Genomic DNA, 16,039 nt, shown 5'->3' with positions numbered 1-16,039 from the left:
GGTCTGTCCTCTCATCCTGACCTTATCATGACATTGTGCACCCGTCAGTGCATCCATCCATCAATATCCATCATACATGTCTATACATCAATCATCGTACGATCCATCCATCAAGCATCTGTCCAGACATCAATCAAGCATCCATCGATCGTCCATCCTGCATGTGTATACATTAATCATCCAACCATCGTGCATCAATCCACCCCTCCTTTAAATATCCATCAGTCTATCAATCCACCTGTTCATCTATCTGTCAATCTATCCATCCATCAATCAGTCCACTTGTCAATCAATCCATCCCTCCATATATCCATCCATCCCTTGTTCCAGAACTACAACAAAAGACAAAAAAAAGGAAAAGGAGGAAGAAGAGGTTATTTTGAGTTTTCATCTTGGGGTTGGGAAAATATGGTATATATGCGATGATTGTCCTGTATTTTCAGCACAGTCACACCACACTGATGTCTGTCTGTCTGTCTCTGTGCCCGTAATCACACCACAGCCATCGTTTGTTTTTCCTTTTGTCTCTCATCTCTCTCGGCCGGTTCACCTTTTCACCTACTGACGATCAATGCGTGCTAATGCAGCGGGCCTCTACTCGTCCTCTCATGTTTTATGACCTCAAATCATGCCTGGCCCCTTTAAGAGAGCCCAGGCCCCTGTTGCTAAGAGACAAGGGGCTCGGTGACGATGAGGAGGCTGAGAAGATACTGCTGCCTCCAAGTTACTGATGCTCGGCTCTCGTCCAATCAGAACAGCCCGAGTTGGGCAGTAACACACCAATAAGTCAAATACAATGACACAAGACAGCTGAAAAATCACAAAGCGTGCTGCTGAGCTCCATCCAGGCATTACAAAAATAAAGTAAAAGCCAATAGAATCAATACACTTTGCAATAATAAATAAAGAAAAAGGTCCAAAAAGACAATATATAAAACCAAGATCTTGTGTAGATTCGTTGCAAATGGGACATCAGATTCCATGACAGAGTATCAACTATATGAATTGTAAATACTAGTGAAGGAGAGAAGAAGGATCTGAAGGCATATATGTTAATTAAATATAATAAATCACTATTATTTCAAATTCTGAGTTTACAAAGCACTTATTTCTGATCTGATGAGCGAGGATCGAGGAGGGATCTCCGAGGAGCCATGAGCGAGGACGCACGAGAACAGCCTTCCAGGAAGTGTTTTAGCGGCTGACTCGCCCCCTCATTGTTCATCAGTTATGTGATTGGACGCTGCAGCCGATCGGACCTATACAAATTTAATTAGTTTTCTGATTCACCATCTGGTTTAAATATGTTCTTTGTAAACTGAACAAAAGGACCACAAACAACTTTCTTCATTTATTAGAAAGATTTGTCTTTTCATGATCTGATATTTGCCTCAATAACTTTTATTATGGATATAATTAAAGTCAGAGAGAACTGGAGAGACAAAACATTTTTTACATCATGTATCATCATTTCATTCGGTCACGTGAGGCTGATCATTCCTGAGTGTTGGGTTTGATGAGTTATATAATTTAAGAGAAACCATAATCATATTCTGGGTTATTTAATAATGACGTCACAGTCCCAATTTCAAAACATACAGACTCAAATTAGTCATAAATAAGTCAAACGCATCCTGCCAGTAGAAATCAATCCTGCGCTTATAAACAGGACACGGAACAGTTTGTTAAAGAGGTAACAGGCTACAGAGAGCAAACACCTCTACTCTGGCAGTGATGATAACTGGGTATTTATTAGTTACTATTATTAAGTACAGTGATCATGTGAACAGACACACACTTCTCAAAAGTCTCTCCAGCTGTATAAGCCGACTAAAAGCTGATCCAGCTGTGATCAGCTGTGATCAGCTGTGATCAGCTGCTGATCAGCGGCCACCTTCATCAGAAACAGATGTTGCTTCACATGATGCAACTGAGGAAATGACATCTCATATCTCTTAAAAAATATTTCCTCGTTTCCTTTCTCCTTGAATGGTTTCCTTCCGAGCATCCCTGGTGGGAGGGACTAAGACGCAAGGAAAGGACGCAAGTGAGGGAAACGGAGATGCAATTAAGAGACTTTGGATGTACCCTCCGTCTCTGGCTGCAAATAACGTCCGAAGAGCAAAATGGCCGCTTCTGCTTCCGGGTTATTTTGTCCTCATTCTTGTGGAGACGCGTCATCCAGCACAGTTTATGATCACTCCCAGTAAATGGGGTGCTAGTGTCCATGGAAATGCATGAATATCAACAAACAGCTGACTCTCAGCAAACAACAACAACAACATATGACAGGGGATGATGCTCTTAAAAAGGACCAGAGATACAAAGGGCTTCTCTTGTTTGTGTTGATGAGGCAGCTTCTTCTCTGCTTACCATGTGTGGATGACATGACGTGAGCAGTATCCATGGGGGCAGTGTGTGTGTGTGTGTGTGTGTGTGTGTGTGTGTGTGTGTGTGTGTGAACACTGTATTGCATGTATTTTCAGCTCTGACACATGGGGTAGGTGAGAGAAACACTGTTGCCATGGAAATAGGTCTCCTTCTCCTCTTGTAAGTGTTTTGCTGGCCTCCCTCTCTGCCTCATCGCTCTCACTCAGCTCTCTCTTGTTGTACTGCTTCCTCTCTCCCTCTCTAACTCGCCCACTCTCTCTGTATATCTCCCTCCCTCTTCCTATCTGGGTTAATGAGATCTGTTTTGCCGATGCGCATTGATGGAGTTCAACACTGTTAATAAAGTGTTTTTAAGAGGTAGATAACATCAATCATCTCTATTGGAACAAAGGTTTATTCACATTCCCAACTACATGGCTAATATACTGTACAGAAATATCTATATAGGTATTCATAATAGATTCATAAACACAAACAAACCGCTCCTCCTCATATTTGAATATGATGTTGAATTGACATGAAGCTCATACGTACAAATTAAGTTTCTACACCCTTTTTTACATGCCTTCATATTCTGGGCAATACATTAAAGGTGATTTATTGGGAGCATTTCTATCGGTTCTCAACATGGCGACGGCTGAGCAGGTGCTAACAGTGCAAACCACAGGGCTAACGGTGTTTACCTGAGGGGGAACCGGTAGGTGAGCGCGTCGCTTACGAGAAGACGGGGTTATCAGCCGTAACCGCCCTATGAGCGCAGTGCAGAGCGGGCGGCCGTTAGCTAGCCAGTTGAGCATGCGCACATGCACCAACATGTCCTAAAAGCATGCGGGGCCGGCCCGGCTATGTCAATAAAACAAGGAGAAGCTTGGATTACAACACACACACACACACACAGAAGCGGAGCAACTTCATTCTCTGCTCAGGTAGACATCACTCCACTATACAGACAATGCAAATAGTTGTTAGCTGCTATATAAATGTTCTGTATTCCGTATTGCACCTTAATCTTAGAAGTTCAGACCGCACAAGGCCGTCGTGATGTTGTTTTGAATAACTTGATTAAACAATGGGCTAAAATCAAGCCAGAAACAACCTCAGATACCACTCTGATGAAGGCAAGAAAACTGCACACATTTGGGGAATAAAGAAGAAGAATTATGTGATGTATCTGATATCTCAGACAGCCAACAAAATGTCACATTGGATTTGATCATTTTGGTTAATGCGAAGACAACAAACTTAATTTTTATGTTTTGTTTGAAGTGGTGTCAACATTTCATTTGACAAATGTCTTTGTCTATTTCTAATACAATGTTACAAAAGAGGGCACAATAACAATTATAGTATATCTGTGTGTATAGATACATGTGTGAGTGTTTCTACAGTCACTTAATGCTATTGCCCACTAACTGACCCCTGCCCGACATGTGACTTTTTCAACCATTTGCACATGACAAATGACCCCCCCAGCACCCACTCTCTCACACACACACACACACACACACACACACACACACACACACACACACACACACACACACACACACACACACACACACACACACACACACACACACACACCACAGAGGTAGAGTGGTTGAGATAATGCATGTTGTCATTACAAGTCTCTAAGGAACAACAAATCTCTTCATGCTTCTTTCTGGACGTGAGCTGCTCCACATTTTATTTTTCTCTCTCTGTGTGGAGCTTCTGTTCACAACCAATCTGCCTGTTCAACCAAAGGAGCTAAACTCTGGAACTAAGAGTCCATTTGGCACATTCATGTTTGTGTTTTCACCACATCTGAGGAGCAGCAAGGAGCATTAACATTAGACCGATCAAAAAGCAAGAGAAGCGAGGTTTGCGACAGTGACACAGTGCTTTTCTCCCTCTTTAATGTCTGTAACAGAAAATAAATAATTAGCAAATAAAGCTATGTTTAATCTCAGGCAATCTTTCCTGCTACCTGGATTTCAATAGATACAATTTTGACACTACTAGAAATCCCTCCTGTACACAAGCTGTTGCATCATTGAGGTTTGTGTTCGGCCAGCCAGTGTCGTTCTGCACTGTTGACTCTGCCCCAGTAGTTCCTTAGCTACAGGAAAGTACTGCTCCCACAGCAGACACTCTTTTTGGGCTACAAACAAAATGAAGAACTTGGTTACTCCTTTTGAGATGCAGGGTAAGTTTCTTGTGTTCAAAAAGGTCGTAAAGTTAAAATCCTGTTGTGAAAAAGTGGTTCTAGTCAACAATGTTGAGTTCCTTAGACTCTTGACTTGATAGTTACTGGGTAGGGACTTTCTTTTTCTGTGTCCAAGAGATTCAAAATAAATCCTTCTGCACTCATGTGGAAAGAAGTGTGTCGCAAGAGCCACCGTAGGGAACATTTTGAAGAAAATAAAATGACACTGAGGAACACCCTTGTTGGATCTATATGTTGTCTGTTCATAAATGTGTTTTGGTTTGTGATCCTTGTGATTTCTCCTCATTTTCTTCTCTGAAATATTTTAGCGGTCAAAAGAAGCCACGAGTTGGTGTCACGGAATGAAGTGTGGCAGTGAGACACAGGAGATGAAAAATACATTTGAATGCCCTTTTGTATTGTTGTAAGTGTACTATAACACCACAACAATCTTAAAATGCTAATGAGATTAGAACCCAGTTTGAACTCTAGCAGCTTTTATATAATGTCTGCATTAGCTCGGACACGCCCTCTGATCCCTTCCTATAAACCCCTTGACACACACACACACACACACACACACACACACACACACACACACACACACACACACACACACACACACACACACACACACACACATACACACACAGACACATGTCCCTGCTGAGGCAGACACCACGCCTGTCTGGGGTGAGTGAAGCTCCTTCCATGTGACCGTCCATTATTGATGAGACAAGATGTTTCCTGAAACTCCCCAGGGGTGATGAGCTCACTGATGAGGTCACCAGTCCGGGCCCCCCTCCATCCCAGTCACCCGACGTCCTGAAGTACCGCCTCATCATACATTTATAAGAAGGCCGGGCCTCCATCAAACACTTAAAAAATAAAGCTGCCTCTAAGGTCTTTGATGAAGGCTTAAATATGGCAGAAGCAGAAAGAACTTCAGTCCATCCCACCCAGCTGAGAGTAAATATGTTTTCATGTGTCCAGCTGACGAATCTACGTCCAATGTTCACTTCCCGAATTTAGATCTTATCTTATCTTTAAAGAAGTATGTAAGTTAAGTAACAAAAGCACAGTGAAATAAGTCAACGTTGACTTTTGGTTTGACACGGGACAAGAACACTGGTATCCTGGGTGAAAGTCCTGTGTTTGTTTGTCTCATCCGTCGCCATCGATCTCCGCCCCAAACTGTCTTTGTCGCTGTTCATACTACACTGCCTGACTTCCTCCTTTGCTCCCGTCGAAACTACTACAGCCACTAGAGATCGGTGTCGTCTTCTTCTATTCGTATCGGCGATCAACCATGTGAATAGATGATAACGGCCTTCTGAACCCACTAGTGAGTGTAGCCGGCTACTTCTGACCCATATGAGGCCGACGCCGATTCAATAGGCTGATAACGTTCGAAGCGGGTGATCGAACACTGTTCTTACAGTTTCTCAATCGCCTCCGGTAAAATACCAACTGCTGCCTTCAAACTTGAGCGTGTTTAGCTCGTTGCACAGCAGTGCACCTTTAGGCATAGTGAGGGCATAAGGCTGAGATACTGTCTGATGTTTGAGAGGTGACAAAACTAACATAGGGAGACAATCCACCATGAACAAATGACACTCCGAGACTGACAGAAGGGGGGGAAACATATTGTTGAGACCGACCAGCAGAGCCTGCTCTTTCCCTACAAGACAATGTTACAAAAAACCCTTCGCTGAACAGTTTGTTTCATGACCTGAGAGTGACGTCAATGACACGTGTGGTTTGTTGTTGTTGCCGCTGTCAAGCAGCCGTTTTGGATTCTGAACTCTGTGAGGCCCCTGCAAGGTGATGCGTCATCAGTCCGAACACACACACACACACACACACACACACACACACACACCTCCAGCCCTCACCTTCAACAATCTGGGCTATAATTAGCTCCTTGGATAGGAGGACCAGAAAAAGCAGAGGGAAAGATGGATAAATGGCTTTTCAACCTAAAAATGTCCCCAGCACTCTGTGACGGCTATTTCCTCATCTGTCAGGTCACCGCCTCCCTAAAACAATCAAATACGAGTAACAGAAGAGAAAATCTCGTATTATTGACACTGAGAAAATATCCTGGACCCTCCTGTTGCCTTGGTTACTGTAGCAGAGCTCAATGGAGGAGGAGGGGTTGATGAGGGTTTCACTGGGAACAGAGCCGGAGAGATCTGACAGAATAATACATTTACCTCTGCTTATTTTCTCCCTCTGTACCTCTCCACATCTCTTTCTCTCTCTCCTAGTAGCGCTCCAGTTACGACCCACTCATTTCAAAACAACTTGAGAACACCAGGGTGCTAGCGGGACCCCAAAACTTTCTTCACCGGAAAATAAAACAAAATAAAAAAATCTCCAATTCAATTTTCAGAGGACTTGAACAAATGGTAAACAGCTCAGTGTGAATTATTCAGATAACCAGGATGCAACGGGGCACTCGTATGTGATCAGACTCAAGGTTTTTAGGGAGCAGCTCTGTCGCCGTCTATCAGGCCTCTCTGCCTCTGGGCTCTTTTGCTCTGCTGGCAGGAAGCTGAATGTAGCAGCTGTTCAGGACAACATGCCTCATAGAATTTCATGAAATGAGCATGAGCATAAACATTGTGTAAGCCTCGTTATTTTGTATTTTTCTAAAAATCCGGGAAATTACTGTTGTGTACTTTAACTAGTAACAAATAGATAAAATGGGATTTAAAAAAAAAAAAATACGTAATCTGTGAAAATTGTATTTCACAGCCCAATGGCACATTGTAAACCTTACAAAGGAGTTGCCAAAGCGAATATTTGAAATAAAAGTGCGAAAAATGTATAGACGTCCACAGACACAAACCAGCTCATGAGTTACATACAAATGCTTGGAAAGAGGAAGACTTCCTTCTGAGGATATATATATTATTTAATGAATCTTGTGAGACTCTTTATGGTGGTCATTTACCTTTATATCCGGGCCATTGCAGTTGAGGCTCATCCCGCACTCGTCTGTGATCTCTGTAATCTCCGACAGGTCGTCATCTTCAAACTCATCCAGGCTGATGTCATGGGTCAACCTGGTTGAAGGGGAAGATTAGGGTGAGAAGGGGTAGAAGGGAAAGGGAGAGAGATGAGGAAAGAAAATCAATGTTAATCCCCTCTGCAGTTATCCGAAGCCACAGCAGTACGTCTCAAAATCTCCTTTTGACCGGATTATCTGTCTGACGGGGTGGCAACTCTAACGTCTACTCTTATTCTGGAAATACAATCACCAAACTTCTGGCCATTTAAAATTCTCCCTTCAAGTACAGAAAGGCAAAAAAAAAATGACAAAAACATAAAAGCCACTGGCAACACTTTCACACCACGAGCAGGAGACAGTTGTATATTCCTGGTCGGAGACAACATCAGATATCTGACTGGTGGGGGAAAGTGATGGGAAGCCGACTGGTTATTTAACTGCTGGTTGAGGATTAGCAGCCTGGACATAGCTACACACCTACAGTGACGAGAAGACTGAATCATAGTGGGAGTGGGAAATGCATAATCACAGATGGCAGCTCAAATTATGAGTTTACTGGAACAAAAATGATGACAGGCTTGAGAGAAGAACTAACCCCTCACTTAATGACAGAAACTAAACATTTCTGAGTTGTTTTTCAGGAGATACAGAGTTTAAAAATGATTTCTGTTATAAATAACCGTAGAACTAAAGTTATTTTATCCAAAAATCAACAAGACTAAAAAAGTTGTAAGAAGCCTAGGTGGCCTTCGGAGGCCACAATGTTCATTATCAAATGTTAGCCATCCTCTGAGGAGCATGACTATGTTCAGCAGTCTTCATAGCAACGTGTCTAGATTGTGGTGGAGTGTTGTTCGCCCCATAGTGCTGCCCCAGGGAGGGGCATAACAAGCTCTAAAAGTAAGCCCATAGCATCCAAAATCAGGGAGGTTCATCCACTGGGGAGCATGAATGTGCTCAGGAGATCTTAGTGGATAAGATGGCATGACAATAGTGCTGGGCCATGGTGACCAAAACCCCCAAAACATTAGGATTCATCCCCTGGGGACCAGGAATATTCACTGTAATTGTAATGCAAATCAGGCCTGTTGATGACGTATCTGACAAACTGATCGACCCCACAAGTAGAACAACTTTTAAGTCACTAACACAACTAATCATATAACTACAAGGTACCCAGTCAATCAGTTTTCCACAAGCATATTGATACAGTGTGGCTGTTCTGGCTGTCATGCGCACATCCCATGGGGGCACAGTACTTCTTAATGTACTGATCTTACATCCAAATGTCTATACTACAGGTCCAAGAAGACAATGTTTATGTTTTGCAGGGAAGACTATGATTCACTGCTCTTGCAGCAACCCTGGAAAATCACTCCAGTGTCAGGCAGGGAAATGTTCCGTCCTACTGTCTGTGGCATGATTCAATTAGCTTCCAGTAAACAATGCTTCACTTTTCCCCCATCTGTAATTATGTCCGCCTGTTATCTCTTTACCCTGCAGCCTCCTGGGCGTGACAGGCCGAGTCAAAGAGCAGGAAAATGTTATTAGAGGGAGGAAAGAGATGATGGCAGTTATCACAAGGAGCACAAAAGCAAGCTGTCAGAGAAACCTGGTGAACGTGGAGAGCTATGATCCCCATGTTGTTGCATGATGCTAATGCCATTTCTGGATACATCGACACTGCAGCTGTCTCCTCTTACAAAATTACGCACAGCTGCGGCCATCTTTAGCCGTCGCGTGGTGGAATATGGGTATGGGAATTAAATAGCCTGGGTTGAAGCATCTGTTTACCGCTATAATGAGGCCCTGGAGGAGGCAGGAGAGGAAGGGCTGAGGAATGGGAAGGGAGAAAGAGAAAGAAAGTGGATCTATTGGTAAGGGATCAAGGATCTCAGATGGAAACACATGTACACCTGATGGAGAGAGAGGAAGAGAGGGAGAAAGAGACTTTAAAAAATCACCAGTGGAATAATCCACCGTCACTGAACTGTCCTCCAACTGACAAAGTAAAGCTGCAGCATCAGTAACTTTTTATCTGTGTGCTTGAGTGTGTGATTGTGTGTGTGTGTCCATCTTGCATACTGCTGCACCAAACTGCATAATAATTTGGGTGCTTATTTATGGCTGCATTCCCAAGGACCTCTCGCGGTTGCAGTGACTCACACTTTCTCAAAAGAACTTTTAATTGTGCATTTGTTACTGCTATTGATTGACTGCTGACACCTCACTCACTATTCTTAAGCGGCCCCCAGGGGCCGCAATCGAAAACAGTTTGCACAGTTTTATTGTTTTCGACTGTGTGTTTCGCTATCAGCGAACAGCAATAAGAACTACAAACACAGCCTCGCCCTTCAAAGCCGCTGCTTGGGGGATGACAGTTTGCTCACTTTTATTGTTCAGGACGGTGCATGAGTTCACACCAATTTTCAGAAATCGTAAACAATCTCTATTTCAAGGCTGTACCGAATGGTAACGGCGACATTTGAATCAGAATCAACATTTGGATGCTGAGTTTTTTTCTTCTTTTTCTTTTGTCTATTCATTCTGTTTAAACTCGATATTCTGCACAGTTTAAGAGAAAGATCAGGATACACTAATAGTATTAGTATACCCTGTATGCCCGTAGGTTTGAATGGTTGTCTGTCTCTACGTGCCCTGCGATAGTCTGGCGTCCTGTCCAGGATGTACAGTACCTTCGCCCAATGTCAGCTGGGTTCGGCTCCAGCCCCCCCGTGACCCTCAACAGGATTAGCGGTTTGCATAATGGATGGATGCATCATTCACAGACAATATAAGTTGGGTTGTTTATTCAAATCTCAAATTTTAGAGATTGGAAATAAAAAATGTTGTTAATTCTAGTGAATTATTATTGTACTATTATTAGCACAAATGCCTCACGGTTGTCATTCAAGTAAACCAGTTTAGCTAATATGTCAGCAGCTGTTTTTGTCTTTACCCCCCAGACATAATCAGAGTAACATGTGGCTTTATTGCGTCCCAAATGAATTGCATTGACAAGACTTTGGTCTGGGGACACTGCTCTGCTTCGGAATAACAAAAACTGTAACCTTATCAGTTCACTACAAATGTAATTTATTACAACACAGATAGATTTCTGGGGGAGGAACAAAATCAATATGCGCCTGTGCGTCCTCGTTAACAGCATCACTTACAGGGAGGAGGAGAAAGGTGGAGGAGAGAAAGAAGAGTAAAGGGATGAAGGATAGGAAACACTGCATGCCAATCGGAGTCCATCGGCCATAAATATGTCATTTATATTGACCCTGAATTGCAGGCATTGACCTATAATTAGGACTTTGCAAGGACAAAAGAGGGAGGGGAGTCTCAAGAGCGGTGAACAAGAAGCGAGAGGATGATGTTGTGACTGGATCAAACCCCGAGCAAAGTGCAAATGGCAGCAGCCAGCGGACAGTGAAAGGATGGAGAGAGTCATGGGGACAAAAGTGAATGACGGGAGGGAGGGATTGGAAAATGAAGTGCTGGGAGATGAACCACCTGGACAGGACAGGGTGACCCCTTTGCTGCAGTGAACTGTGCACACACACCAAAGAAAACCAACAGCGTGTATAATACAGTGCAAATTCCGTTGTCACACATCAAGGCTCAGGCATGTCAGGATAGCATCGACATATTATGGCGTCTAAATCTTCGATCACACATTTTGGGGGTGATTTGGCTTTTGCATGATTCTTTGTGGAGAAACTTAGTTTCACAGATCTGTCAATTAAATCAACTGATTGATGCGTTGCAAAATCGTATGAGTGTTAGTGACTTTGGTCGAGGACAGCCCTAATCGTTCGTGTTATTAGTAACACCTGGGCTTTTCCTACTACTAGATTTTTTTTCCCAAACTGTAAAGAATCTAAATTTCCTAGTAGACAGTGGAAATATGGAACTGTGAGAAAGGAAAGGGGGGGGGGGGCATCGAACAAAGGGCCTTTACATGATACACCTGACCCCTAGGCTGAGAGATGTTTCAAATCCTTCACACTTTTGCATATACGTATGCAAGCAATCAGCACAAACACACACAGACCTAATTATTCAAGATGGAAAAAAAACATCCCATCTTATTTTCCTGAATGAACACAAAATGGATCTCCAAATAGCCTAGAAAATCCAATACCCTCATGTCCTTGTTGGTCTCCCCTGGGATTGTGTTCCTGCACAATGTCCACCCAGCATCACTTCACTCACAGCACCCTCAGTGGTCAATGCAGGCTGACTCAGCAGTCTGGCTGGGCTGTCCAGGTCAGAGAATCCTGTGACACATTTACTATGTCATCACCACTGGAAGTGACATGCTGCAAAATGATTTGTAGTAACAACAGTCTGCCACTGATATCATCACGGTGACACCGTTACCTCACACGACCCTAAAGAGCAACCAGGCACCTCAAGGGAACAGCTGACTAGCTATCAAGTCTGCATCCTCACATAGTTTTGGCCACTGTCAGAAGAGTTGAGCGCAGGTTTTAAATTGTTATGCCCCTTCAGGTAAACACCATTAGCTCTGTCAGCACTGTTGCCTTTGTTAGCTCTGTCAGCACTGTTGACACTGCTAGCAGAGAGCCGCTGGCTTAGCCGTTGCCATGCTGGGAGCCATGTGGAGGCAACAGACAGCGTTGCCAAATGGGAAATGTTAAACTATTGTAAGAGAGGCTTAAAATAATCGTATTTTGAGGAAAATTATTGGATACCAGTCATAACCATGAGAACAAATCGACCCACATCTGCCTTTTTTTAAGCAAGCGTAGCGATAATGCAATGTGTCCATAAGCCTGTCTCAGTCTGACCATTTCTGTATCAGCCTGACGTCTGCAAGGCTGTTCACATTCTGCAGGAAACAGTTAAGGCCATAAGTTAAGCTAATTAAATAGTTACCTGGAATAAACCCAACTACTAATGACTGAGTGTCACAAAATGGTCAAATTATCGTACACTATGGCACTTTAGGCATTATTGATCGTATAGCGGGCAGAATTATCGCACAAGTATGAATCTGGCAACGCTTATGCTACATGCTACAGTGCTCAGCTGTTCCAATGAGGAAGATCATAGCTCCAATGTTGAAACTGAAAAGCTGTGCCACAGCTTATAGCTTTAGAGTGGTTTTTTGGAACGGTTTGCACTCAAACTGACTTTTGATGAAGCATGCATGTGTGTAAAAGTCCTCTTGTAACGTGTAACAATCACAGCTAAATGCTGAAACTTCAGATACAGTTCTCTAAGAGACACTCAATAGCAGCTCCAGGAAATCAAAGCCCCCGGAGAAGACTCAGAACATCTCTTAAGATATTCTTTTCCACGAGAGTTCGGAGTCATTTACTTCTGATGTATCTTAAGCCTCGAGTTCACCTCTCCGGGGAGGATTTTAATATTTCATGTGCCATTCAGTGATTTTTAATCGCTCAGCATGTATTATATTTCTCCCACAACCCAGTGCAGGATTCAAAATGCCCCTTCAGAAACATCCCAGACACTTTGTCCACAGTTTATGTTGTGAAATGACATGAGAGGGCACCGACACTGCAGGGCGGATGTTTCAGTTTGTTTCACGAAGGGTTTGGGATGAAGTCCTGCGTTATTCTGACTGTGGGGGGTTGACAGGGCAGCCTACCGGCTTGTTTGTGCCTCCTCGGCCTGCCTCTCTGCTTGTGTTGATGAAGGACAGCATGACCTCGTGCTCAGGCCATGATGGGGCAGCTCATTAGTCTTTATTTGAATCCAGCTATGACCCAACAGCACTGCATTTACCTGATCCTCGCTGACTAACGTCGACTGCAGTTTTTGTTCACAAGTAGCACGCAAGGTCAAATAAATATGGGCCGTCACCTTTTGTTTTATTTTCATTGAACATTACTGAGATTTGCTGTTAAAAAGGAAAGGAATCAGCTAATAGCGAATTTCACCAGGGCCCAAAAAAAAACGCAGTTCACGATGGGAAAAGGTCATGCTGTGGTGAAGACGGATCAGAAAAAAGCTTTCAGTGTTAGAAAGTAAAGAGAAAAATGCAAATAAGCTAATTATAGACCAAAATCCCCCTTGGTAAATAAATAACTAAAGCAAAAATGCAAATGTAAAAACTGAATACGATTTCCACCTACATATTTATTGCAATAGTTGCTTTAGTGGAAGCAGGACAGTCATGCTACCGACACAACTATGGATGTTTTCCACTTGCAAATGTTCTGCCTTTTTAGCACCAACATCTGTGTTGTGCCGTTATAATTGAATCACCTCACACAACGTACACATTAAGCCTCGCGTTTAGTCGTCACAGCAGACGCATGTAAATCCTCGCATGTCCATTTCCCCCCCCCCATCTCTCCCCAATAACTCACACATTTATGCCCCCGCTGTGAGATTACGAGGCTGCACACAGTCGCTCACTCATCAGTTTCTTCCTCCTGCAAGGACAGGACCAGAACAAGGATCAGGACCGTCCCATCAAACCCCCCCCCCCCCCCACCTTCATCATCCGCTGTATGAAAACAAACTCCGAAGACACAAATTCATCCAAACAGTGCATCTCCTGCGTGGGCATCGCTGTGACAACACACACGCCCCCACAACATAAAGTGTGATCTGTCCTCTCTGGTCCTATTTTTGGTGAACATAAACCGGCAACCTCTGCTGCACGCTCTACCTCCCGCCTTCAGACGCAAACATACACACGGCCATATGCATCCGCTCTCCTTCAAGGGCATGCCTGTTCTGAGCTTTAAGAGGCGAGGAGACCACATAAAGCAAGGAAACAAGGGCTCGTTAGCAGCTCCACGCCCACAAGGTCACACACAGCCATGTTGCTGCGTGTGCCAGTAGAAATAAAAACCACACGGGGGAAGAGAATGAGAGAGGTGCCCTACCATTTCTCCCACTGGTCCTCCATCCAACCCTCTTCTCCTTCCCCTCCCGAGTCCATACTGGAAGTGAGGAGGGCATCCACAGCTGAGAGGAGGAGGAGGAGGATTGGGGTTAGAAAGTGAAGGATGGAGGGAGGGCGGGAGAGAGGGAGGAGCGAGCAGGAAGAGAGCCGGAGGAGAGGGAGGAGGGGTGCAGCTCCCCCGGGTCGATGGGAGAGGCGTCCGACTCAGAGCCCCGCTGCTGCTGCTGCTGCTGCTGCTCATCCGGAGGAAAGAGGGAGATGGAAGAGGGTAATTATTTAAAGCGGAGGAGCGGAATCTGCCACCGAAGAGTAGTGTTATATAACCTACTCCTCTCTCTCTCGCTCTCTCTCCCTCTGATGTTTACTCTGTCTTGTGTATCAGATTTACTACGCCACTGCAGGAAAGTGCTGGTGTTAGCAGGACATCCAATGCCACGGCAAACAGGGGAAGCATCAGCTCAACAGGACACTCCCCTCTCTCTCTCTCTCTCTCTCTCTCTCTCTCTCTCTCTCTCTCTCTCTCTCTCTCTCTCAAAACACAGTCGTGCTCAATTATTCATAAGGGCCCATTGATCATAAGACTCCTAAATTTCTCTTCTCTCTCTCTCTCTCTCTCTCTTTCTTCATCCTGTTAAAAGGAAAACTCCAGTTTATCCCAACGTGGGTCTTGTTTTTTTTTTGGTCCTTGTCTCCATCAGTTAAGATGGTATTGCACTCTCCCAAATTATTTGCTGGAGGTCTGGCGACTTGGCAACATTGATAAAAAGATGCCTGGCAGGGCATGAAACACAGGCTGTAAACAAGACAGTTCACTTCATCCACACGATGTAAACCCCTCATTTTGAGGTAAAACTGAAAACAAGTCCATCGAAAATCTGTCGTTATGCAGGGAAATGGAAAGCTCGCCACGACTGTAACCCTAGTGGGTCGAAGTCTGTCTGTAAACTGTGATGGATGGTTTACAACGAACATCGAGTACAATGTTATTATTGCAGGCAGAAATGGTGGACAGATCTACAAAAATAAGGTAAAAAAATGAACCTGTTATTTAACATATGCTCATCTTTGTAAAACCTTCTACCAGGATCTTATGCACTGTATCTGGGCGATAGCATATCATACAGGAGCACCGTGCTAATTTTAGCCACCAAAGGCTTCAAAAAAATACACAAAGCAAGAGGATATATCTCAGTTGTTGTTGTTGCAACAGAATGTGAGGTACGTCCGGAAATCCCACCTCCCGTCTCTGATGTCCAATCAAACCTCTGCGGCCTGGTGCGGAGTCAGATTTTTCAGGAGGTGAAAAATCCGCAAAACCGTGGCTCTGTGGTATGAATTAGGCGTTAAGGTTAGAAAAGGGATCGTGGTGCAGGCTAACTTGACTCACGACTCACATGACCAACGAATGACTAACGAGTCAACGTTGACTTTTTGTTTCACATGGGACACGAACAGCGGTCTCCGGGGTGAAAGTCCAGCACCAAAAGGAAGACCGAGTTAGCGACTAGCTAACAAAGTGGCTAAAAGAGCA

The 16,039-nt window shown here is 44.0% G+C and overlaps 1 protein-coding gene across 1 annotated transcript in view; it reads right to left on the bottom strand.

The window, feature by feature from the left end:
* Positions 1-16,039, bottom strand: part of mapk8ip1b (mitogen-activated protein kinase 8 interacting protein 1b) — a gene marked incomplete at its 5' end in the record, with an annotated part of 40,873 nt that overhangs the window by 19,404 nt on the left and 5,430 nt on the right. The window contains one exon of the mRNA XM_079166049.1: positions 7,539-7,650. Within this exon, the coding sequence (XP_079022175.1) occupies positions 7,539-7,650 (112 nt within the window). The remainder of the gene's footprint in view (positions 1-7,538; positions 7,651-16,039) is intronic.

The sequence above is a fragment of the Pholis gunnellus genome (assembly GCF_910591455.1).
Source record: "Pholis gunnellus genome assembly, chromosome: 1".
NCBI lineage: Eukaryota > Metazoa > Chordata > Actinopteri > Perciformes > Pholidae > Pholis > Pholis gunnellus.
This window is presented reverse-complemented; position numbering and strand designations above follow the sequence as displayed.